General features: G+C 34.8%; 4 protein-coding genes across 7 annotated transcripts; 3 read left to right on the forward strand and 1 right to left on the reverse strand.

Moving 5' to 3' along the window:
- The first annotated feature begins 4,872 nt into the window (after nucleotides 1–4,872).
- Nucleotides 4,873–6,448, forward strand: LOC18097627 (phenolic glucoside malonyltransferase 1). Its single transcript, XM_006384157.3, has one exon. The coding sequence runs from the start codon at nucleotides 4,950–4,952 to the stop codon at nucleotides 6,363–6,365; it is 1,416 nt and encodes a 471-aa protein (XP_006384219.2). The 5' UTR covers nucleotides 4,873–4,949; the 3' UTR covers nucleotides 6,366–6,448.
- Nucleotides 6,449–15,778: 9,330 nt separating this feature from the next.
- LOC18097628 (phenolic glucoside malonyltransferase 1) lies at nucleotides 15,779–17,247 on the forward strand. Its single transcript, XM_006384158.3, has one exon. It carries the CDS (start codon nucleotides 15,821–15,823, stop codon nucleotides 17,234–17,236), a length of 1,416 nt encoding a protein of 471 aa, XP_006384220.3. The 5' UTR covers nucleotides 15,779–15,820; the 3' UTR covers nucleotides 17,237–17,247.
- A 586-nt stretch (nucleotides 17,248–17,833) lies between these two features.
- On the reverse strand, nucleotides 17,834–22,769 carry LOC7468368 (uncharacterized). 4 transcript variants are annotated; one of them, XR_008058934.1, is made up of 6 exons: nucleotides 22,610–22,769; nucleotides 22,020–22,076; nucleotides 21,601–21,671; nucleotides 20,930–20,961; nucleotides 19,238–19,366; nucleotides 17,834–18,260 (listed from the first exon to the last, which is right to left on the reverse strand). XR_008058934.1 is itself a non-coding variant. In XM_052451914.1 (5 exons), the coding sequence occupies exons 1-4, from the start codon at nucleotides 22,732–22,734 to the stop codon at nucleotides 19,276–19,278; spliced, it is 324 nt and encodes a 107-aa protein (XP_052307874.1). In that variant the 5' UTR covers nucleotides 22,735–22,769; the 3' UTR covers nucleotides 17,834–18,260; nucleotides 19,238–19,275. The 4 variants fall into 4 exon arrangements, 1 of the variants encoding a protein (XP_052307874.1); XR_008058933.1 differs by having other exon boundaries at nucleotides 19,657–20,961; XR_002981269.2 differs by having other exon boundaries at nucleotides 19,657–20,961; nucleotides 21,596–21,671.
- Nucleotides 18,254–18,830, forward strand: LOC18097629 (uncharacterized). Its single transcript, XM_006384159.3, has one exon. The coding sequence runs from the start codon at nucleotides 18,326–18,328 to the stop codon at nucleotides 18,662–18,664; it is 339 nt and encodes a 112-aa protein (XP_006384221.1). The 5' UTR covers nucleotides 18,254–18,325; the 3' UTR covers nucleotides 18,665–18,830.
- Nucleotides 22,770–23,100: the final 331 nt, after the last annotated feature.

Raw genomic sequence — 23,100 nt, forward strand, 5'->3', positions numbered from 1 at the left:
TATGGGTGAAAATTTCAGTATGGTTATGTATTTATAGTTTGGTCCAGTTTTGATAAAATTACGTTTTGGTCCTTGTTTTGGATAATTGTCGTTTTAGTCCCTAAACCTAGGAGACTAAACCTGGTTTTCTTTTATGCATTGGAATATTTTATTTGTGTTGCTTTTGAGTATATTTCATATTGTAGGTTCTCCTAACAATTCTCAATAGGTTTTTCGGGTCTTCCATCTGATATTCCTTTTAGTTCTATATTTTCCGGGTGAGTGGGATAATTTTTAATATGCATATAATATAAATAAATATGTATGTTGATTATACGATGAGTACAACCAGTAAATTTCTTGAATATTTATATATATTGCTTTATTTTCTGAGTACTCATTTATTCTTGAATTTGCACTCACAATCTGTCGAACTAAATTCTGTTTGATATGATATACATTTCTTTGATGATTCTGTGAATATCTATTATGCCTTGATATGGGACTTGTCAGTAACTCCATGCTAACGGAGAGTAGTTAGCCTATGTGCACATAGTATTTTGTATACCTAGCTGGTGAGAGAGGCATCAGCCTGTGACGACTGATCATCCCACAGTGGTCACCTTCGGGTGTCATCTAGTCACCTTCGGGTGTCATCTGATCTCTGACATGTATTCCATTACTTTATGATAGTATGTATATGTATATGTATATGTATATGTATATGTATATGTATATCAAGATAAATAGTCTTGCAAACTATTAATATCTAAAATATCTAAAATGTATATTAAATGTTATCCCCTCACTGAGTTGGTTGAACTCACCCCTCATTCGTAATATTATTTCAGGTTCTTAGTTTATGTTAGCATGTGGACTTGTTAAGTGTTCCTACTTCTTCAGTTTTGGTCGGTATGCCTTGCTTATTTTGCGTGGTTTTCCTTTTAGTTTTGATTCGATGTTTTATATGCTCCACTATTACCTTGTTTTAATTAAGTTTGGATTTTGACAATGTAGTGAGTATTATGAATTATTGTTTTTGTTTTAATTACTGATGAAGAGTTTTGAACTATCTTTTGGTTTTATTAGTTTTGAATAATATAATATTTTTTTTGAAGATTACAAAATGGTACGTATTTTTGAATAACTTATTCTTTTGATATGTCCGTTCTGAGGCTTAGTGTAGGTGGGGTGTCCTTCTGACACCGCTCCTGCGTTGTTGGTCATGGACCCGGGATTCGGGTCGTGACAGTTTTGGTTTCAATTAGTACATAAAATGTTGTTGTTGTTTAAATCTTGCTTAGAGTTGTTGATAATGTTACTGAATGCCAAGAAAATATGTTTGTGATTGATTTTGATAAAGTAAAATAATTTTTTATTTTGCCAAAAAGTGGCAGGGGGTGTTTGATGCTTTTTTTTCGGTTGCTAGTGCATGTCATTAGTTCATGAGTTTAGTTTTTGTCCCAAAGAGTCAGTTTTGGAATGAAGTTTGATGCATTTGTTGATTGTCAATAAAGTCATAGTTATGGTTCTTGGAATCCCATGCATGTTTTGTATGATTTGTTGTTTCTTGTTGTTTGGTTTTAGTTAGACGTATGCAATTATGACAATGTAGTTTGTGTGTACGAAAGAGCTTGGTTTGGAAGCCTAAAAGGCCAATTTGGTGTCATAGACAGGTTGATATTACATCTGGGTTTGACAATATGCTGGGTTTTTTGGTCAAAATCTAAGTTGGTGTTCTTCATGTTCCTCCCACGAACATTGCCTTATCTATGTGATTCTAACCTATTTTGGTTCATTTCTTTATATCTTCACCTATGCATGACATCATTAGACAATAATATAGGGTATATTCTCATCAATAACATGTTTTTAATGGGTTTTAATCCTAAGATTTTGGTTTTGAATCAAAACTTATTTAGACCAAATCATGATATTAAAATGATAATCAAAGTGAATGAGTGCCAAAATATTGATCCTTGCATGATGTCCAACATGTTTGTGTCCTTGGTTTGATTATATATGGTCTGGGTTGGGATTCACGTTGCTAGGTTTCGATTTGAATGTTTTTCGTGTGTTTTTTTTATGAATTTGACCCGTTTTGACCAAGAAATTTTGAATTTTTTGAATTTTTTTTTTGTGTTTAATCTATTTTTGGCTTTGTTTTGTCTTCAAGTCAAACCCAAATCTTTGGTTCAGTTTATGGTCGAATCAAGGATTTTAGGTCAACTCGCTTAGGTCAAAATCGGGTCAAAGAGTTAAGACCTTGTTTAGCTTGCAATGTTCTTGTTGAAGGGGTTTCTTTGGTTTAAGGGTGTGTTTGATAAATACTTTTTTTGACCTATTTTGACAGTTTTGGTTTTAAGTAAAATAAAATTTTGCCAAATAAGTTGTAAGTAGTGGGGACAATATGTATCCATAAGCACCTCATATCTATGAACGAATGATTCGTCCTTCATTTCAAAAACAATTCTTAAGCACCTTCTAAGCTTTAGCCTAGCCGGCTCACGTCTACGACTTGACTGCTCTAAGATCAATTTCATATTTTTTTCTATTTTTTTTTTCTTAATGATTTTAATTTCTCTAGGATTCTCTTGCTAATTCTTACATTTTGTTTTCTTTATATAACCTAAATATTGTATTCTATTTTCAAGTGATGCATTTACCTAAAATCATGCTAACGTTTTACACAAATAACAAAAAAAAAAAAAACATTAAACATTGTAATAATGCGGCCGAGTCTCACTCTTAACCTTAATTTTCTTCTGTTCTAATTACCAAAATCATCTATCACATTCCCTGTTTCGCTTGCCATACAAAGTTAATTTTTTGTCTAGTTTAAATTTAAAATTAAATTATATATAAATTATATTCATGTGATCCGGTCAACTTAATTGATTAAAATCCAACCTGTTTAACTAATAAAAAAATATAGTGATGAAAATGAGTAAGAAATAATAAAATCTATAGAAAAAACACCCTGCTATAATTTCTTATCTAGACAAGGTTTAGAGCAATCTCCAATAAAAAATACTATTTAAAATAGCCAAATTGATAATATAGTTTTTTGAATAGTGTAAATATAGTTTTTTTAATTGTTTACATACACTCTAATGATAAAAAGTCATTTAGAATAGCCAATTGTATTTTAATATATTTAATACACAACTATTTTAACAACCCGATATGACTCGGTTGACTTGGAGGATCTAAAAATAACCCGAATGATTCTCAATCAAATCATTATTAAAGGATAAAATTAAAAAAAATTCAATTAAAAAAATAAAAAAACAACTCGAGTCAACTTGGGTGAACTCGACAAACTCATGATATGGATCATGAGACAAGAATAATCTCATTAAAAGTAAATAAAAAAAATATAAATTTAAAAAAATTAAAGGAAAAAAAATATTAAAAAAAATATTATTACAATGAATATGTTTTGATGTTTTTTTTTAAGATGTATAGAAATAATATTTTTATATAAAAAAATACTAAAATAGCATTTTGTTTGGATTTCTTCTTAAAGCATGAAAGACAAGCATAAAAAGAAATTAAAATATATTTTTTTGTTTTTACTCTTAGTACAAAAGTACTTTGTAAACTGACATTACAATTAATTATTGGAGGGAGCACTAGTTTATACCATACATTCCACTAATGAGGACACTTGTCCCTACTTGTAAAGCTAAGATTGGCATACAGAGTCGAATCATCTTGAGCAATACACTTGTCTCCGTCTTCGAGCTACCGTAGCTCGTCGTTTTGATAGATAAAAAAACAGTTTTTCTTAAAAAAAAAAAAAAATTCTGTGTAAATTTTACCGCAGTTCCATTTAGATTGATGATTTTTGGTTTAGTTTGATTTTTATTTATAAAAATAATTAAATAAAAATTTTATAAAATATAAAAATAAAATTGAAATTAATAGAAATTAGTTCCAACCAATCGGTTTTGATTCAATTATTTTATATTAAAAATCAAAATTTAATCCACCATATTTGGTTCGGTTATTTTATATTAAAAACTAAAACTATATTTTTTTTTAGTTTTTTTTTTATTTTCTAATGGTTTTTATGATGGGTTTGGTTTTGGTTTGGCTTGGTTATTTTATATTTTTTTAACTAAACCAGATCAATTCAGTTAATATTTTTTAGTTTCAGGTTTATAAAACAGAAATCGAACCGAACCGAATATTTTTTAAATATTCTAATCAGTTTTTTTATATAGTTTAAATTTTTCGTTATTGTTTATTGATTTTTTTTTAATTTTTTAGCATTTTTACTCATCTCTAGTTTTACTTGTTATTATGGACTACTATAATAAAATTATTTTTTTAATCGTTTAACTTAAATTTAAAGGTTTTTTGGTTTTTTTTGGCACAGTAATTACTAACAGATTATTTGAGAATGTATATATCTTTTTAAGTTTTTTAACATAATAAAAATACGTGTTTTACTCTAGTATGTAGATCTAAAGCCATCGAAGATTCTCGAAGTATAAAGAGAAAAAGACAGGCTTGAATGCCACGTCAAGGAGCATCCAATGGAGATTTTACTTGGGAAACCTCTAGAATTTAGATATAAAATATAATAATTATTTTTTAAGTATCCGACAACTAATTTATTTCTTTCAACAACCCATTAATAATCATTATCAGCTATGGCTTCGCCCACGTGCCACCGTTAATGTTGCGGTCGTGGCCAAGTCCGATGACATTTTAAGGGAGTGTTTGTAACGTGTTAGATTTTTTTAAAATATTTTTTATTTAAAAATATAATAAAATAATATTTTATTTATTTTTTAAATTTATTTTTTATAACAAAACATATATATATATATATATATATATATATATATATATATATATATATATATATATATATTTTGTCTTTTCATGTCTTATATCTCTTCCTTCCGTTCCGATTTAACCAAAACAAAATCTCTCTTCTGCTCCTCGTCGTCTCCAACATGGAAGTCGAAAACCAAGTAAACACCATCGATGTCTGCCAAGTTACTCCTTACTTCGACTCATCGGAGTCAGCTACCGAGTTTTCTCTTCCGCTAACCTTCTACGACATTATGTGGTTGAAATTTCCTCCAGTTGAACGCATATTTTTCTATAAACTCACTGAGTCAACTCCAACTTTCTTCAATTCAGTGATCCTTCCCAAACTCAAACACTCTCTTTCTCATACACTCCTTCACTTCCTTCCTCTTGCCGGCAACATTATCTGGCCTCCACAAGCCATCAAACCCATCATCCTATACACTCCAGACGATGGTGTTCAGCTCACAGTTGCTGAGTCCAATGCTGACTTTCATCTCCTCTCGGGGAATGAAGTCCATGAAGCTGCAGATTCTCGTCCTTATATACCCGAGTTGCCGGTCACTGACTCAAAAGCATCCGCTATAGCTTTGAAAATAACCTTATTTCCTAATCACGGCTTTTGCATTGGCATCTCTGCCCACCATTCAGTCCTTGATGGCAAAAGCTCGACCATGTTTATCAAAGCATGGGCTCACTTCTGCAAACTCGGTGATGAAGACAAACGACAATATCCAGCTTTGTTGACAGAACTAACACCTTTTTTTGACCGAATAGCTATACAAGACCCTGAAGGGTTGGACATGGTGTATTTGAACAACTGGATAGAATTAAAATGGCCTGGTGTGGATCTCAACCCAAGAAGCTTACAACTTTTGCCAGTTATAGCAATTCGATCTAGCTCAGTACGAGCAACGTTCGAGTTATCTCGTGAAGACATAAAGAAACTCAGGGAGAGGGTGCTTGCTAATTTAGTAAAGGAAGGTTCAAAAGAAACACACCCAGTCCATTTATCTACCTTTGTGCTTGTATTAGCACACGGATATGTATGTATAGTTAAGGCAAGAGGGGTTGAAAGTAACAGAAAGATTATTATGGGATTTGCAGCAGATTGTAGAGCCCGTTTGGACCCTCCAATACATGAGAACTATTTTGGGAACTGTGTCACTTCATGTGTTGCGTTTACAGAAGCAGAATCTCTTTTAGAGGAGAATGGATTTATGCATGTAGCAGAAATGCTAAGTGAGCTTGTCAAAACCTTAGAGAAAGGAGTCCTTGATGGCGCAAAGGAGAAGATGGCAAGGAACATGAAAGAAGCGGCAGGTGGTGCAGCACTACTTGGGGTTGCTGGGTCAAACCGATTTGAGGTTTATGGAACTGATTTTGGGTGGGGGAAACCAGAGAAGGTGGAGATAACTTCCATAGATAGGACAGGAGCAATTTCTCTAGCGGAGAGCAAGGATGGAAATGGTGGAGTCGAGATTGGTTTGGTTTTGGAGAAGCATGAGATGGAAAAATTCACTTCTTTATTTGTTGATGGCCTTAAGAATCATTATTAGTTCTTTCTTTATTCTCTCTGTGACCAGTTTCAATCATTGTTAACTTTCATCACAAATAAAATACAATTTGTTTGTTTTTCCAATTCGATGGTAAAATATTTGAAGTGTTTAATTTGTTTAGAACATGTTTTCAAGATTAATCAGTTTCCACCATTGAAATTCTTGATTTTTTTACTTCAAACCAAATTAGTGCTCATGAGCCTGCTTCTATGATTATTATCTAATAATATAGTAGAAATTAAATTACGAAAATAGTACCACTAAAAAGTAGAAAATGGAGTTGCTCTTCTACTCAAATTGTATAAAAATTAGAGTATAAAAGTACTTTGTAAACCGACATTACAATTATTGGATGAAGCAGTAGTTTGGACCATACATTCCACCAATGAGGACACGAGGGCACTCCAAAACCTATGTGGTTGTAATCTTCTCACTTGTCCCTACTTGTAAAGCTAAGATTATTTTGTATTAAAAATTCAAACTTAATTCACGTTTTAGTTTGATTTGATTATTTTATATTAAAAATTAAAAATTATATTGTTTTTTTAAGTTTTTTTTCTTTTTAATAGGTTTTATAATGGGTTTGGTTTCGGTTCAGTTTATTTTTTTCAGTTCGGTTATTTTATATTTTTTAACTAAACCGGTTCGGTTGAGGTTTTTCGGTTTCAGGCTTATGAAATCGAAACCGAACCGAACCGAATATTTTTTAAAATATTCTAATTGGTTTATTCGGTTTTTTTTCATGGTTTGATTTTTTCAGTTATTTTTTTCGGTTTTCTTGGTTTAATTTGTTTTTCGGTTTTTCTTGTAAATTATTATGGATTGTCGCGGGGTCACGTTGCAACATCATTCGGCGACAACGAAGGCTTTGGTCGTGTCTCTTGATAAGGTGTTGTGTTGGAGACGTTTTTAGATTTAATCATAAAATTGTGATTAATGTTCAGGAGTCGCCACCTAGTATTATGGTTATTAGGAACCTATGGTCTGCGAGAGTCTGGGTAAGAGACTGGTTGTGCAAAGGGAAAACGTATCACCCCCAGTGTACCCTACCTAAGGTAAGCTGCATTGTTATTTGATTGTTTTTTCTAAGTCGGGTTTCTATTTGTTGATCTTTTCTAAGGTTCAAGGTAGATCTCTATTCATGGAAAAGTCTCTACCTTATTGAGTTAAATCCTAATCGTTCTGAAATATGAATTTTAGCATCGCATATATTTACACATTGTATCTTTAATATATGAGAGTATACTTTATCATATAATTTTATACCCTACAGATATTAAAGTCTACATTTGGACCCTAAAAACAATTTGAAAAAAGGTTTTTGATATTTTGGCCAAATTCTAATAGATGATCATAAACTGGTTATGATATCCATTTTTTTGGATTTTCAAAACATGGGAACGATGCAATTTTTTTAATGAAACTATTCTTGGAAAATTTTAGGATTTGGCCGTATGGATGAAAATAATTTTTTTTAAATGGAAATTAATTTAAAAGTTTTTGAGATTTTATTTTTTTAAAAAAAATGTTTTGAATTTTTTTTGAAATATTTCGGAGAAAACCGAATATTTTAGTACCGGGTCCGTATCTTACAGTTTAAGTATACAAACCTGTTATTAAACAAAACTGGTAGAAAAACTTGCAAGAAAATCATAATTTTTTTGAAAGGATTTTTAATTTTTTTTGTTTTTGTAATATATAATATATAATATTAATTAAATATTATTAAAACATGTGGGCTGAGCATGGCTGGGCCGATCTCAGCCCAAAAAATTGTTTCTTCTTTTCTAATTTTTGGGGTCGGGCCAAAAAGTTGGGTTGGGCCAGATACGACCCGACCTAACATCCACTACATGAACAGTGGGCGAGAATTATAATTAACGCCCACTGTTCATGTGTGAACATTAGGACGTGAATTATAATTCAAGCGTACTGTTCACACAGTGAACATCGTGAAGAATAAGAAGAATAAGAAGAAGAAGAGGAAGGCTGCCTGGCATGAAGGTGGTTTGACCGAGGAGGACGACGTGGTGCAAGTGGTGACAACCATGGAGAGTGGAGCCGCTAGAGTTGCTGCTACTTGTGTTGCAGGTGCTGCTACTATCGTTGTTGTTGTGCCCTCTTGGGGTCGTGGCGACCCTTCCCGGAGTGGAGGATCATGTCGGGGTCTTTGTTTTGTGAAAAAGAGAGTCGCCACTTAGTATTGTGGTCATTAGGAACCATAACTGGTCTTTAGAGATTCTAAGGCAAAGGACTGGTTGCGTAAAGGAAAGGTTTTAACACCTCTAGTACGCCCTACCTAAGGTAAGCTACTTGGTGTTTGGTTTGCCTTATAATTGCTATGGTGTTGATGTTTTCTAATCCCATCAGTTTTCATAGGATAAGTTTGCTATGATGAACAAACTTGGGCAAAGTCTAAAGAGAAAGAACCTTTGGCCAATGTGGATCATACCTTAGATATGTCTACAAAGTACCAAGGAGAACTAATGCAGATCTCTTGAAATATGTGTTTGATTCAGACTAAATTTGCAACTTGTGGATTATAAGACAACTAAGATAGAAATCCAAGGAGATTCAGCATTCTTAAACACTAACTTTTCCTTTAGTATTTTAAGCATTCTCGACTTGTAGATCGCAAGGAGAAAAAGAAGAGAAAAAAAAAAACTAAATTAGAAATCTAAGAAAATTCAGAGCGCTTTAAAAACCTATTTTTGCTTTAGTATTTCATACTTTCACGGCTCGTAAACCGTGGAATCAAAAATTAAAATGTCGCCAATTATAATCGAGAGTTCTTTCAAGGATGTGTAATTAAATTGTTCTAAATACAATTTTTGAGTATAAATCTACCCTTATGTTAAAAATAAACAAGTTGTATTACTCTCAACAATATTTTGAACATTTACCTTTCATAAGTTTCTTTACCCTTATATTATTAAGGGATAATGACTTATTATTTTTAGAAAAAATATTTTGGATATTGATCACTTGGGGTTTCTTTATTCATATATTAACAGTAAATAATAACAAATTCTTCTCAATAATATTTTGGATATTTATCCCTTTGAAATTTCTTTATCCAAATATTAATAGTGAATAAAGATGAATTCCCTAAAATTAAGATTTTTGTATTTTTTGAAATATTGGCCAATACCCTTTGGAATTTACAAACATGTTATAAAATTCAAAATGCCAGGAAATAATTTCTGTGTTTAAGAAATCAATGCTAAAACATATTTTTGAAATCTTGAATATTTTTTTTTGGAAAAAGAAATGGTCAAAATATTTTTAGGGTATTTGCCGTATGCAACACACAAGAAAACATTTTTATTTTTTTGTCAAAACACGAACAACACGATTAAACACAAACATCATAATTAACAAAACAAAACATACCCGTCTATTTCAAAATTCAAAAAAACCTAAAACAGTTCATCTCAAATAAACAAGATTTGACACCGATTTAAACTCGAAGCATAAAGCCTGACCCATCATTCTCTAAAATAAGGCACAAGCATGTATGCATTAAAAAAAAAAAAACAACGTTCTAAAACAGAAATTATAACAGGAACCGTGACTTACACCTCTTTACTCTATCCTAATCTTGGGAGTTGCCACACTCGTTGTATGCAAAAAAAGGGAAGAAAAAAAACTGAACAGACGAGTGGGGGAATAATGAGAAACTTTAAAGCTCACGATTCCTCCCGAAAATGGAAAAAGAAAAGCCCGCGACACTAACATCCACACCCATTTAAAAATCACAACCATGGACGAAACAGTAGCAAACTTGCAACTTTGTTGCCAAAACAAAACTCGAATGTCTAAAATAAAAGCAAAAACAGGTTTTGGAAAGAACAAACATCAGACGTCGGTTTTATATATGACAATAAAAAAAAGAAAGTTGAGACTTACCTGCAGATATTTCTTGCTTTAAATGTAACAAATGAAGTGCAAACTGCTGAAAAGAAAAATTATGTTTTCTTGCCTCTAGTAAACGAAGAAAGACCTCCTTTTTTTGCTGTTAGGAGCTCTTTCCACCCCTTTCAGAGTTTTATGACGTCCTATCCGGCAAGGTAAGATAGGCTGAAGGTAATCTGCTCTCTCTTCCTCCTTGCTTTCTCTGCTTTCCTATTCTCGGTCTTCTCCTTGTTCCCTATGTTTTCTTTTTTTCTCCATCGTTTGTTTTTTGGTCTCTCTCCCCTTCTTTTTTTTTTCTCCCCTTTTTCCCTTCTGTCTTTTCCTTTTCTTTCTCTGCTTACCTGTTTCCTCTCCCTCGCCCCACTTTTCTCCTTTTCTTTCTCCTCTCTCTGTTTCAGTCTCCTCTGTCACTCCTGTTTTTCTTTCTCATCTTTTCTCTCTCTCATTCTCTCCTTTTTTCCTCTCTTTTTCTCGTTTCTCCCCCCTCTTTAGGTCAACAGAGGAGGCATATATATAGCATATACATAACTCTATTTAGGAAAGACTCATTACACTAATCTAGGATATAATCTCGGCTGATTTACAATCAAATAAAGCAAATTAGAAAACTAAAATATTCTGTAATTCGTATTCCATGATTCCAGCAATTATTCTTCATGTTAACACTCTCATCCAGCCGTCTGTGTTAGGGATAGAATCCCAGCCATTAAATGATGGTGAAGCTCATCTTCGTGTCTTCTTTCAAGCTGGCGCAGTGATGTTCAAAGTTGTTTTCTTTGGACTGAAGCAGAAAAACTGTGATTTGCAGCCTAAAAATCGGGCGTGAAAAGCGGTGATACTGACCCAAAGACTCAAAGATGAGAGAATAATGAGAAACTAACGGGAACGGTTGTGCTGCGAAGTTGCAAACGATGGCCTTTTTTTGTAAGTGGGATATATGAAGGTAAGGAAACGGTGCTGTTGGTTTTTGCGAAAAGAAGTAAAATATAATCCAGCGTGGCAGCTAAAGAATAGAAATTATTATGATGTTTTCTGATCCAATCCTTTTTTTTCAATTCCTTCAACGAAACCGATTAACTTTTAAAATTGGTCTTTAACCTAATCAAACATGAATATCTTGAGCTTATGATGTTGAAATCAGGCGATTCAAAAACCCAAATTCATCTACACGTATAGGACTAAAACTTCTATGAAGGATTCAAAGTCAGATAAATTTTTTTTGAAGAACAGAATCTCGCCGCAATCTGGTTGGTCAAAAAGGGTCTCCTGATTTGATTTGAAAACTGACAATATCGAGCATCCCAATATGACTGAGAGTTTGACATAAAAACAGTGGGCCCTAGGACCCAATAAAGGTGCAGATGAATTCTTTAACATGTAATGTGTCACATCCGGACATCGCAACGACCAATTAAAATTATTTAATCTCAATGGAAAAAGAACAGATATCTGGCATCTTGTTCTTTTAAGGGGAAAATGTCTTGTTCAAGGAGTCGCCACCTAGTATTATGGTCACTAGGAACCCTAACTGGTCAACAGATATTCCATGGTATAGGACTGGTTACGCGAAAACGAAGATACTATCACTCCTTAAACGTCCTACTTGAGGCAAGCTGCATTGCTGGTTTTGTCTTAAATTGCTAAAGGTTTGTTTGTGTTCCATTTTTATTGGTCATCCTATAAAATTCCCGACTCTGATGTCAATGAATATTCGCCTACGAATATTTCCAACTCCAGCGTTGGTAAATATTGTGCAATCCACAAAGTACGATATTCCTGACTCTGGCGTCAGTGAACAAATCCACAAAATCTGGATAAAAGAAAAAAAAAAGAAACTTTCTTTTTTTTATTATGTTTTTTTTGTAGCCAAATCTCAAAACTTTAAAAAAAAGGGTCGGGTCATTGGTCCAAACCAGAACCAGTGACCTAGATTGCAGAAAAGGAAACCACGCTGCTGCTGCTCCGACTTTGATGATGAAACTCTACTATTACTGTGACTGTGACTAGGGGTAACCAACTCTGTTGTTGCGGCTGCTGAGATGAGTTGTTGAGCTTGGTCTGAGGGGGAAGACGGCAGGAAGGAGAAGGTGAAATACCAAGCTTTTTTTTTCTGTGAGGATAAGGTGGTTGTGTACAATGATGTTCTCCTATGTGATGTGCTCTTTTTCGATGAGGAGTTGCAGCTCCTAGGTGTTGGGATTGAGGAATGAAAAGTGTCTGATGGGAAAAAGACTGAGACTGAAGAAGAAAAGCAAAAAAAAAAAGGTCTGAAGGGGGCAGCGGTTGGTATAGGGTTCGCCGCCCCCATTGTTTTCCTTTTCTTTTTGCTTTAGTGATGTGTTTTCTTTTTTTTTTCTAACGATTTTTCTTCTAGGGTTTCTTGTAATAACCTCTCTAGGGTTTTTCTTCTCTTCCTTTTTCGCATGCACTAGGATATGTATTTATAGTGCAAGAGTCCCATCACGTGTGAGAAATAAAGTTTCACTCAAACTCCTTCTCTTCTTTGAAGTTTGAACTTGATTAAGAATCAAATTCAAAAGCGGATAACTATCATTATCTTGAAGATAGGGATTATTTTGAAGATAGGGATTATTTTGAAGATAAGAATAGAATGACAAAAGCACATTTTAGTCCCTAGTTTTCACGCAAGCTGACAAATCACATTTTTCATCGAAATAAATCTCTTATCTTTTAATTTTACATTTTAAACCCTGTAAAATTAAATTTAAAAGCCAATGGACCAAAATTGGGTTACAACATCATGAATGACAAAATATAATTGGGATGGTCGGATATTGCACGAAACCAAGTCAGAGTCAAAGTCGAAGTTGAAACAGAGTTGATTTACAAATAGAATTGTGACCGTAAACAGAATTAATTTTCAGTACAAATTCTGAGGGATTTATCTATCCTTAAAGATCAGATAAAGAAGGAATGAATTTAGCATTATGAAGACTCCTAATTAGCCTAAGAATCCTGACTATTTTGGCAACAAAGGGGGAATGATACAGATAACAGAAGACACTTGAAATAATGTTCGAAAAACATTTCTTTCTTCTCTGCTTTTCAACAACCATGAACTAAACTCTTGCATTTGGTTTAAGAGGGATACACACCATCTCCAGAACGAGGGGCCAAAAAATGATAAACAACAGTGGTCGGTGCTGGGGTTGCTTACGATTGGAGTAGCTGAGGAAAGAGTCGTCACCTCTACTACTACTGGTAAGGATGAAAGTCGTTGGGAATGGTGGTTGCTGTTAGTGCTGCTGTTGAGGTCGTGGTGACAGAGAAGGAAGAAAGATGAAACAGGTCTGCAGGAGAGAGAAAGGGAGCAACGGTGGCTCCTAGTGGTCGGACGATGGTTGGGGTAGCTACCTGTGGTAGAGCTAGTAGCGGACGAGCAGGTGGTAGCGTCGCTTAGAGGCTAGAACGATGGAGAGAGAGAGAGAGAGAGAGAGAGAGAGAGAGAGAGAGAGAGAGAGAGAGAGAGAGAGAGAGAGAGAGAGACGGTAGAAAAAGACAAAAACAGGGGAGCAAGGCTGGTTTTTTGGCCGAATTCGGACCTAATTTTTTTCCTGCTCAAGCCATAAAATCAACCTCTATTTATAAGGGTTGGAAAAAGGTAATCTTGTCTTCACAGGGGAAAACTTTCAGCCTTAATTCGGTTGGTAAGGATCCCAATTATTGGTTCAAAAGTAGGCACTATGAACTATTAAATCTGACAGTTCAAGGTTGCCTAAGTTAGCTACTTTAAGCCGGCACCAGGGCTGTTTTGATGATAATATGCTTGAGCGGACCATACTTGGGGATAGAGGGATGTCAAGTGACTATTTTAGTTCATGTGTTGTTAATTTTGGTGGACATATGAGGCATTAAATGCATTTGAAAAGTACCCACTCGGGCAACATTCTCAGGCAAAATAGGGAAGACAATGAACAGTGACTAGACGACGCGTCGTCAGGTTTTTTTTAAAAAACAAATAATCCAAACGGTGTCGTTTTGGGTTGAATTAAGGATTTTTGCTGATCTTCAATTTAGTCTTCCAGCTTACACTTTTGTGCAATTGTACCCCTAATTGACCCTAAACTTTCGATTTAATGCGATTAAGCCCCTGATGAACTTCAATTTGAACCCCGGATTTAGGTGTCTTTTGCACTTTGGTCCTTGGTTTTGGATTTATGCAATTTAACCCCTAATTGACCATTAAACTTTCAATTTCACCCCCGGATTTTATCAATTAATCCCCTATAGTTTGGCGTCTTTTGCAAAATAGTCCTTAGTTTCGAAAATCTTTAATTTGACCCCTAAATGACCCCAAAACTTCAATTTTCTTGCGATTTTGCCCCTGATTTCAATTAATTAACTTGGTAAAAATTAAATTTGGTCTCTTAAAATTTCAATCTTCTTAATTAAGCCTAAATAGGGCTCCCAAACTTAATTTTTCACCAATTAAGCCCTTAATAAAATTAATTTGACCATTTTTAAAGTATAGTTAAGTCCTTGCACTTAATTAAATCCTTCAATTGGACCCAAATTAATTCTTAAACATAATTAAAATTCAATTTGGCTCATGATTAAATCAAATTGACCTCTTAAAAATTTAATTATGTCCTTAGACTTAATTCTTATGCAAATTCATCCAATAATAATGTAATTTGACATTGGATTTGCATTGCTTCTCTATTTTTTGGAATAATGAGGTACAATTAGGCCTTGAATTTCCTCAAAAATTACAGCTGTATTTCCTGGCCTGCTTTCTAGACGTTGTCATCCTTTATTTTATTTTTTTATTTTTATTTTGAAAAAAGAGTGAATTTTAGAGAATAACCCAGAATTGGGTTATGACATGGATTACTACAATGAATTTTTTTTGTAATCTTTAAATAACTTAAATTTAAACTTTTTCTTTATAGTTTTTTGGTTTTTTTAGCTCGGCAATTATTAACAGATTATTTGAGAATGTATATATCTTTCTTAGTTTTTTAACATAATAAAAATACGTTTTTTACTCTAGGATGTGGATCTAAAGCCAACGAAGATTCTCCAAGTATTAAGAGTATAAGACAGGCTTGAATGACACGTCAAGGAGCATCCACGGAGATTTTACTTGGGAAACCTCTAGAATTTAGATATAAAATATTTATAATTATATTTTATTTCTTTTATTTCTTGACAACTTAATTTATTTCTTTTAATAAGAAATCTGAAAACTAATTTATTAAAATATTGGTGTAAGGCTTGTATTGCAACATAAAGATGCATGAAAGGGCAAAAGAAACCATTAAACAAGAAAACAATAAACAAACTGATGATGTGGTCCGTTGACATTTCAAGGGAGTGTTAGTTTTTTAAAAATATTTTTTATTTAAAAATATAATAAAATAATATTTTATTTATTTTTAATAACAAAATATTTTTTTTTTATCTTTTCATATCTTATATCTTATATCAGAGAAGCTATAATTGATACGTAAAATCTCTTCCTTCCGTTCGGATTTAACCATAACAAAATCTCTCTTCTGCTCCCCGTCGTCTCCAACATGGAAGTCGAAAACCAAGTAAACACCATCGATGTCTGCCAAGTTACTCCTTACTTCGACTCATCGGAGTCAGCTACCGAGTTATCTCTTCCGTTAACCTTCCACGACATTATGTGGTTGAAATTTCCTCCAGTTGAACGCATATTTTTCTATAAACACACTGAGTCAACTCCAACTTTCTTCAATTCAGTGATCCTTCCCAAACTCAAACACTCTCTTTCTCATACACTCCTTCACTTCCTTCCTCTTGCTGGCAACCTTATCTGGCCTCCACAAGCCATCAAACCCATCATCCTATACACTCCTGACGATGGTGTTCAGCTCACAGTTGCTGAGTCCAGTGCTGACTTTCATCTCCTCTCGGGAAATGAAGTCCATGAAGCTGCAGATTCTCGTCCTTATATACCCGAGTTGCCGGTCACTGACTCAAAGGCATCCGTTATAGCTTTGAAAATAACCTTATTTCCTAATAACGGCTTTTGCATTGGCATCTCTGCCCACCATTCAGTCCTTGATGGCAAAAGCTCGATCATGTTTATCAAAGCATGGGCTCACTTCTGCAAACTCGGTGATGAAGACAAACGACAATATCCAGCTTTGTTGACAGAACTAACACCTGTTTTTGATCGAATAGGTATACAAGACCCTGAAGGGTTGGGCATGGTGTATTTGAACAACTGGTTAGAATTAAAATGGCCTGGTGTGGATCTCAACCCAAGAAGCTTACAACTTTTGCCAGCTATAGTAGTTCGATCTAGCTCAGTACGAGCAACGTTCGAGTTATCTCGTGAAGACATAAAGAAACTCAGGGAGAGGGTGCTTGCTAATTTAGTAAAGGAAGGTTCAAATGAAACACACCCAGTCCATTTATCTACCTTCGTGCTTGTATTAGCACACGGATTTGGATGTATACTTAAGGCAATAGGGGTTCAAAGTAACAGAAAGGTTATTATGCGATTTGCAGCAGATTGTAGAGCCCGTTTGGACCCTCCAATGCATGAGAACTATTTTGGCAACTGTGTCAGTTCATGTGCTGCGTTTACAGAAGCAGAATCTCTTTTAGAGGAGAATGGATTTATGTATGTAGCAGAAATGCTAAGTGAGCTTGTCAAAACCTTAGAGAAAGGAGTCCTTGATGGCGCAAAGGAGAAGATGGCAAGGAACATGAAAGAAGCGGCAGGTGGTGCAGCACTACTTTCGGTTGCTGGGTCACACCAATTTGAGGTTTATGGAACTGATTTTGGGTGGGGGAAACCAGAGAAGGTGGAGATAACTTCCATAGATAGGACAGGAGCAATTTCTCTAGCGGAGAGCAAGGATGGAAATGGTGGAGTCGAGATTGGTTTGGTTTTGGAGAAGCATGAGATGGAAAAATTCACTTCTTTATTTGTTGATGGCCTTAAGAATCATTATTAGTTCTTTCTTTATTCTCTCTGTGACCAGTTTCAATAATTGTTAACTTTCAACTCAAGTAATATACAATTTATTTAATCAGTGGTGTTCTAGTGATAAAAGTTTGGGACTAAGAGATTTGCTCCCTCTGTGGTCTCAGGTTCGAGCTCTATGGTTACTCATATGATGGTCACTGGAGGCTTACATGGTCGTTAATTTTAGAGCCCGTGGGATTAGTCGAGGTGCATGCAAGCTGGCCCGGATACCCACATTAAATTAAAAAAATATATACAATTTGTTTGTTTTTCCAATTCGATGGTAAAATATTTGAAGTGTTTAATTTGTTTATAACATGTTTTCAAGATTAATCAGTTTCTACCATTGAAATTCTTGATTTTTTACTTCAACCAAATTAGTGCTCATAAGCCTGCTTCTATGATTATTATCTAATAATATAGTATAAATTAAATTATAAAAAAAGTACCACTAGAAAGTAGAGTTGTCAGGCTTTTTAACAGTATATTATATGAATTTTTTGGGTTGAAGTATGAAGAAATTATAGTTATTCAAATTTATAAAAAAAGACAGAAGTTCAGTTTGGACCGTAACATAAAATATTGTTTTGCTCCAAGTATAATTCTCTATGCGTTGTCTTGTTTATCTATTATGTGCATTATATTTTATGTGTAAAATATACTTTACAATCCAAATATGTACTGGAGCCACTCAGCTTATGTTTATTGGTTGTTGGATCTTCAATTACATTAAAAAAAAAAAAAAAAAAAAAACCTAGGTGGGGAGTTAAAGACTCCACCAAAATCCATCTTGAAAACTTCCTCGCTCGAATTTACAGTCAACTCCAGCCAAAAAAAAAAAAATCCCTTGCTTTCTGCTTCCAATTATTGTCTTGACTTTGAAGCCTGTACCCAGCACCTCACAAGGCTGACATCCCTTATTAGTCTCTTGCTAGCCACACCAAGCCCAGATAGAATTCTTGCTGTATTTCGTAATTGGATTTCAAAGATCATCTACCAATCAAGAAATTGAGCTGCAAGTCAAATCAATCAAGATTCGTGAACTTGGTTCTCCTTGTTTTGTTGCTTGTCGAAGATAATGAATTGCAGGAGCTTAGAAGAGTTTTGGTCTTTCTATGTTACTCAACATTCAAAACCATCAACAAGACGTTGGCATTTTGTGGGCACGCTTTCAAGTATACTGTTATTGCTGTCCTCTTTTGTTTTCAATTTGTGGGTTTTGTTCTTTGTGCCGTTGGTTGGGTATGGATTCGCTTGGTACAGCCATTTCTTTGTGGAAGGGAATGTTCCTGCAACTTTTGGGCATCCAGTTTGGTCTTTTCTATGTGATTGCAAGATGTTCGGATTGATGCTTACTGGTCAGATGGATAGAGAAATCAAGAGGCTCGGAAAGAGGCCTATTTTGCAGGGATTTTGATTATGTTGTAAGCACCTTTTCTGTTTTACCAGTGAAATAATCATGCATGGAAATTCTCAATTCACAATCTTGCTGACTTTTGACTGTTTCTTGTTTCTCTCTAATGTAAACATGTGTCTAAATTACATGCTCTGAGTATAGAAATGTGTACATTCCAGAATCAAAACCCTCTTTTTTCTTTTTTTTTTGGTCTTTTGAGGATGAAAAGCCAAAACCTTCACATGCAAGTTTGGTGTTTTTGAATCACGGTAGGGTTACTCCCGTCCGAATAATTTACCACCGTCATCATCAGTGACGAATATTGAAGATGAGCTTCTAGTCGATCTTCTATCAATACCCATTGTTTTGTTGGTTACCCAAATTAATCAGTGGGTATAAACCTGCTTCAAAGTCATAAACCCAGCGATAATCGATGAAAGCTAAGTTAGGAGAGTTTGGGAGCCATTGTTCGAGGTTAGACATCAATAAGAAAAAGCATGTCGAGGCTCTTAAGCAGTTTGTGTGGTAGAAACAGGGGAACGATGAATGAGAAAGTGAAAAAAGCGACAAATAGAGTTAAATACAAGGAGGTACCTCTGCGGGGGTTGACAATGAGGTTTGTTGTTTCTTGGTTAGCTGCTCCGATTCATGGAAGCTGGAAAGCGAACCTGCGCATCTGTTTCTTTGAGCTGAACTGGGACGTTGTCCTGCTGTGCTGGGCCGCTGTTTCAAAGGAAGAAAATAAGGTAAGTTATTTGTTGTGCACGTAATGGTGCGCCTCTGTTCCAAAAGCTCAAAAAGAAATGGGTGTGAGAAAAATCAAAGAGAAATGTTCCAAGTTGAAAGAAGAAAGTGGGGGCAAAACAGCCAGAGGTTTACTGCATGATGGAGAACTAAAGGGCTGTTAGATCACATGATGTAGTCTCCCAGAGAAAAATAAAACGCAACCACATAATATAAGTTTATATATATTTGCTGCACCAAGCAAGTGTTTGTGAGCTATTTTTTTAAACCTGTGCAGTGGAATTTCATTGTCGAATAGCAGACGCCTCCTTGTTGGTGGAGGGCAGTTTCATGGGAATCCACGGGCTGTTTCTGTGAGGATGTTGTTTCCTCATCAAAGTCCAGCGATGTGGAGCCTTCGACAACAGAAAAATGCAACAGTTCAGCCTAAAGAAATGCATGTTTAAACATATAATCAACAGTCCATATTCCCCAAGTCCCAGCAAACCTAGTAGAGATTGGAATCCATGTTCCTTTATGCCCAGTTTCAGACAGCAATCTAGCTTGCACCCGATGAAAGGGAGCATTGTTTTAAAACCAAAAAAGAAACAGCAACAAAGGGAAGCAGACAAAGCACGAAGAGCAAAAGACCCAGGAAAAAAAACAGGCAAAGAAAACCAGCAGTAGGACTCCATAAAAAAAAAAGAGAGAAATTAATGGGAGAAACAATTTAGCAAGAGTGTAAAGAAAACGATCAAGGAAATTGCAAAAAGAGCCAGGAAGCAAAAAGAGTGGCTGCTGCAACATAGGAATAAAAGGCAGGAAACACAGCATAACAGCTATCAAAGCAGAATAGGGCAGAAACCAACAAGGCAAGAAGGAACCTGCAACCCCCAAGAATCATTTGTGAAAAGCCAATCGAGAACAACACAGTAAACAAAGAGAAAAACAACAAAGAGAAACAGAACCGGGGATTCCCGTTCAACAGAGAAGAAGAAAGAAAAACCTAGTAAGTTAAACCACCAGAACCACTATAACCTGGATCGCATAAAACAACTGAAACTGGAAACGATAAACAGCTTGAAGTCGTTGTAAATCCCCCAAGGGTAATGTTAAGCTCAGCTTAACAAGATTGAGAAAGAATAGAAAGAAAAGAGAACAGAAATTGAGAAAGAACAGAAAGAAGAGAGAGCAGAGGAGAAGGAGCAGAGAATTGAGAAGAGAAAGGAGAAGGAGCAGAGAATTGAGAAGAGAAAGGAGAACAGAGGGAAGAGCAGTGATTGAGAATAATGTTCTGTATTTTCTTCTCTCCAACACGTTTCCATACACCAGTTTATATACAAGCTTTTATCTTATACTAACTGTAACTATATTCAAGCCTGCTGACTCTAACTACTTCATTGACTCACTCAACTGCTTTTCTAACTAATTAACTACTAACTATATTCTTTCAATGCTGTTGTTGCTTCTTGTTGCTCTCTTTCCAGCCTTCATCATGTCTCCTAGTTCGTAACAGGTAATTCCAAAGCAGAACATGGAAACTTAAAGAGGACTGAAAATCACCAGCAAGGCCTCAATGAATCAGAGCAGTAGTCCTGTAAAGAGCCAAACAACAAGCAAAGAGAAAGAAATCACTAAAAAAGCTTAAAAGAACGCCGTAAACGAATAACCCAACAGTTCAAAGGACCCCCATCAAGCCTAGCGATAGAAAAAAACCGAAGATCCTAAACCAGAAAAAAGATCATATAACATAAGCCGAACAACGTTTAGTCTAAACATCAAAACAAAATCAAAATCAGAAATAACAATCACAAAGAAGTAAACTCAAATGAAATACACACAACAACCAAACACTCAGCGCAGGCCAGCAGACCTCCAAAAAACACCAAAGCTCAGAACAGCAAGAACAAACAAAATCGATGGATCGTTGCAAACAACTACAACCAAGGCAAAAACAATCATTGAATGCACACAATACACAAAACCTAACCAATGATCAAAGATAACAAACAAACTTATCATAAAAATAAGTAAAGACAGAGAAAGTGTCACAGAACAACGAAATGAGCAAAACAAAAGGACAAGAGCAAACATCAAGCCATCATGAGAGCCAAGAGTGCATTAAAAAGAAAGAAACAGAAATCAGTGCAGAATAAAAAATAAAAAGAAACAGAAATCAAAAACCCAAGAATCCAGAATAAAGCACCATTAACCTGGATGAAAAAATACCTCACCAACAAACACACCAGCACCAGGAGCCCTAATCCACACCAAGCGGTTCCAAAACTCCCAAGGCCAAAGAAACCTGCGAGGAAAAAAACCAAAACCCAACTATGAACATCACCAGGAAAGAATTGGGTCAATGATCAAAAGCTATTAAGAAAGAGAGCAAAGGAGTAAAAGCAAAGAAAGCAGAGCCCACAGAAGCGAAGGACAAGTAACGATAATGGTAAGAGCAAAAAAAAAAAAAAACACTAAGAGAGCAGGCAACTGAGAGAGACTGAAACTCTTGAGAAGCACAGCTAACAGACAACCCAATAAATCCAGCTAAAATAATGGGAAATCACCACACATTCCACGGCAACCAATACCAAACCCAACTCAAACATAACCAAACCAAGAAAATGAAATGAGAACAGGAGAAACAGCTCACCTGGTTGAACGCAAACCAAACTGAAAGGGAGAGAAGAGACAGTGTTTATGTTACATTCTGCACGTGTTAATAAACAAAGAGCATATGCGGAATAAGAACGAAGAAGAATTGTTAGCTGCAGAAGTTACAATGATGAAATATGAAGCATGTGGCTAAGCTGTTAGTAGCAGTTAGTTAAGTTAGTTGCAAGTAGTTAGTGGGCGGGAAAATCAGTTAGCAAGTTAGTTGAATAAGATTGAAGTGTATAAAAGATGTAAGGGCATTTTCATTTGAGGCAAGCAATAACAGAACAGAATTCATTCTTCTCTTCTTCTCTCGTCTTTCTTTTTTTTGTTCACTCCTTCTATTTTCTTGTTAGGAAATAAGCCTAACAATTAGTACCAGAGCCAAATCCAAGCTCGAATTGATTCTATCTGGTGCAAAAATAGTAGAAAATAACAAAATGAAGGTTATACGAGACTAATGTAGAAGGCTTGATGAACAGCTGCAAAATATTCACCGAGAAATCTAAGAATCAATGGTTAATCAACGAAACAAATGGCAAGAACAATGGGTGGAGCAAAACAAAAGGAATGATCAGATCAACTTACAGATTAAAGCTCTGGCAAATCAATTCCAGTTTTATATAGCTACTCAGAGATTGGAAAGGGAAGTTGGACACAACTCCAAAGGAATCTTGAATACTCCACCAATGGGAAAAGAAGTTAATGCTCATAATATTCAGGAAAAAGTTTTTAAACAATGATAGGAAAAGAAAGGTGGACGTTAGTATTATTTTGAATGGCTAATGTGTGATGGTAATTTTTAAATAATGATTGATTTTTTTTATTTAAAAGTGGTTTGAATATGAACATACTGTATATGAGTAGTCGATTAAAATTTGTATGTGTCCTAATTTTTACTGGTCCTTCAAATTCAGTTAGTAAAGATAAAAATATTTTATTGTCGGATGATTTGCTGCAAATGATACATGATACTATATTTGACAATCAATTTACTAATCAATATAGATTTAACTATTCTAGGCCCAATAACAATGAAAATAATGATATGTTAGACTCGAATGTGATGGTGAATGAAG

This window comes from Populus trichocarpa, chromosome 4 (genome assembly GCF_000002775.5).
Source record: "Populus trichocarpa isolate Nisqually-1 chromosome 4, P.trichocarpa_v4.1, whole genome shotgun sequence".
Taxonomy (NCBI): domain Eukaryota; kingdom Viridiplantae; phylum Streptophyta; class Magnoliopsida; order Malpighiales; family Salicaceae; genus Populus; species Populus trichocarpa.

Bases quoted from the DNA above. Each gene is read 5' to 3' on its own strand.
- LOC7468368 (XM_052451914.1), bottom strand. From the start codon at position 22,734: ATGAGCATTAACTTCTTTTCCCATTGGTGGAGTATTCAAGATTCCTTT. The intron at 21,672-22,609 runs GTAAGTTGATCT...TTTTCCTCGCAG, and splicing joins ATTTGCCAGAGCTTTAATCT to GTTTCTTTGGCCTTGGGAGT. The intron at 20,962-21,595 runs GTATTTTTTCAT...GGCTCTTTACAG, and splicing joins CTGGTGTGTTTGTTGGTGAG to GACTACTGCTCTGATTCATT.
- LOC18097629 (XM_006384159.3), top strand. From the start codon at position 18,326: ATGAATTGCAGGAGCTTAGAAGAGTTTTGGTCTTTCTATGTTACTCAA.
- LOC18097628 (XM_006384158.3), top strand. From the start codon at position 15,821: ATGGAAGTCGAAAACCAAGTAAACACCATCGATGTCTGCCAAGTTACT.
- LOC18097627 (XM_006384157.3), top strand. From the start codon at position 4,950: ATGGAAGTCGAAAACCAAGTAAACACCATCGATGTCTGCCAAGTTACT.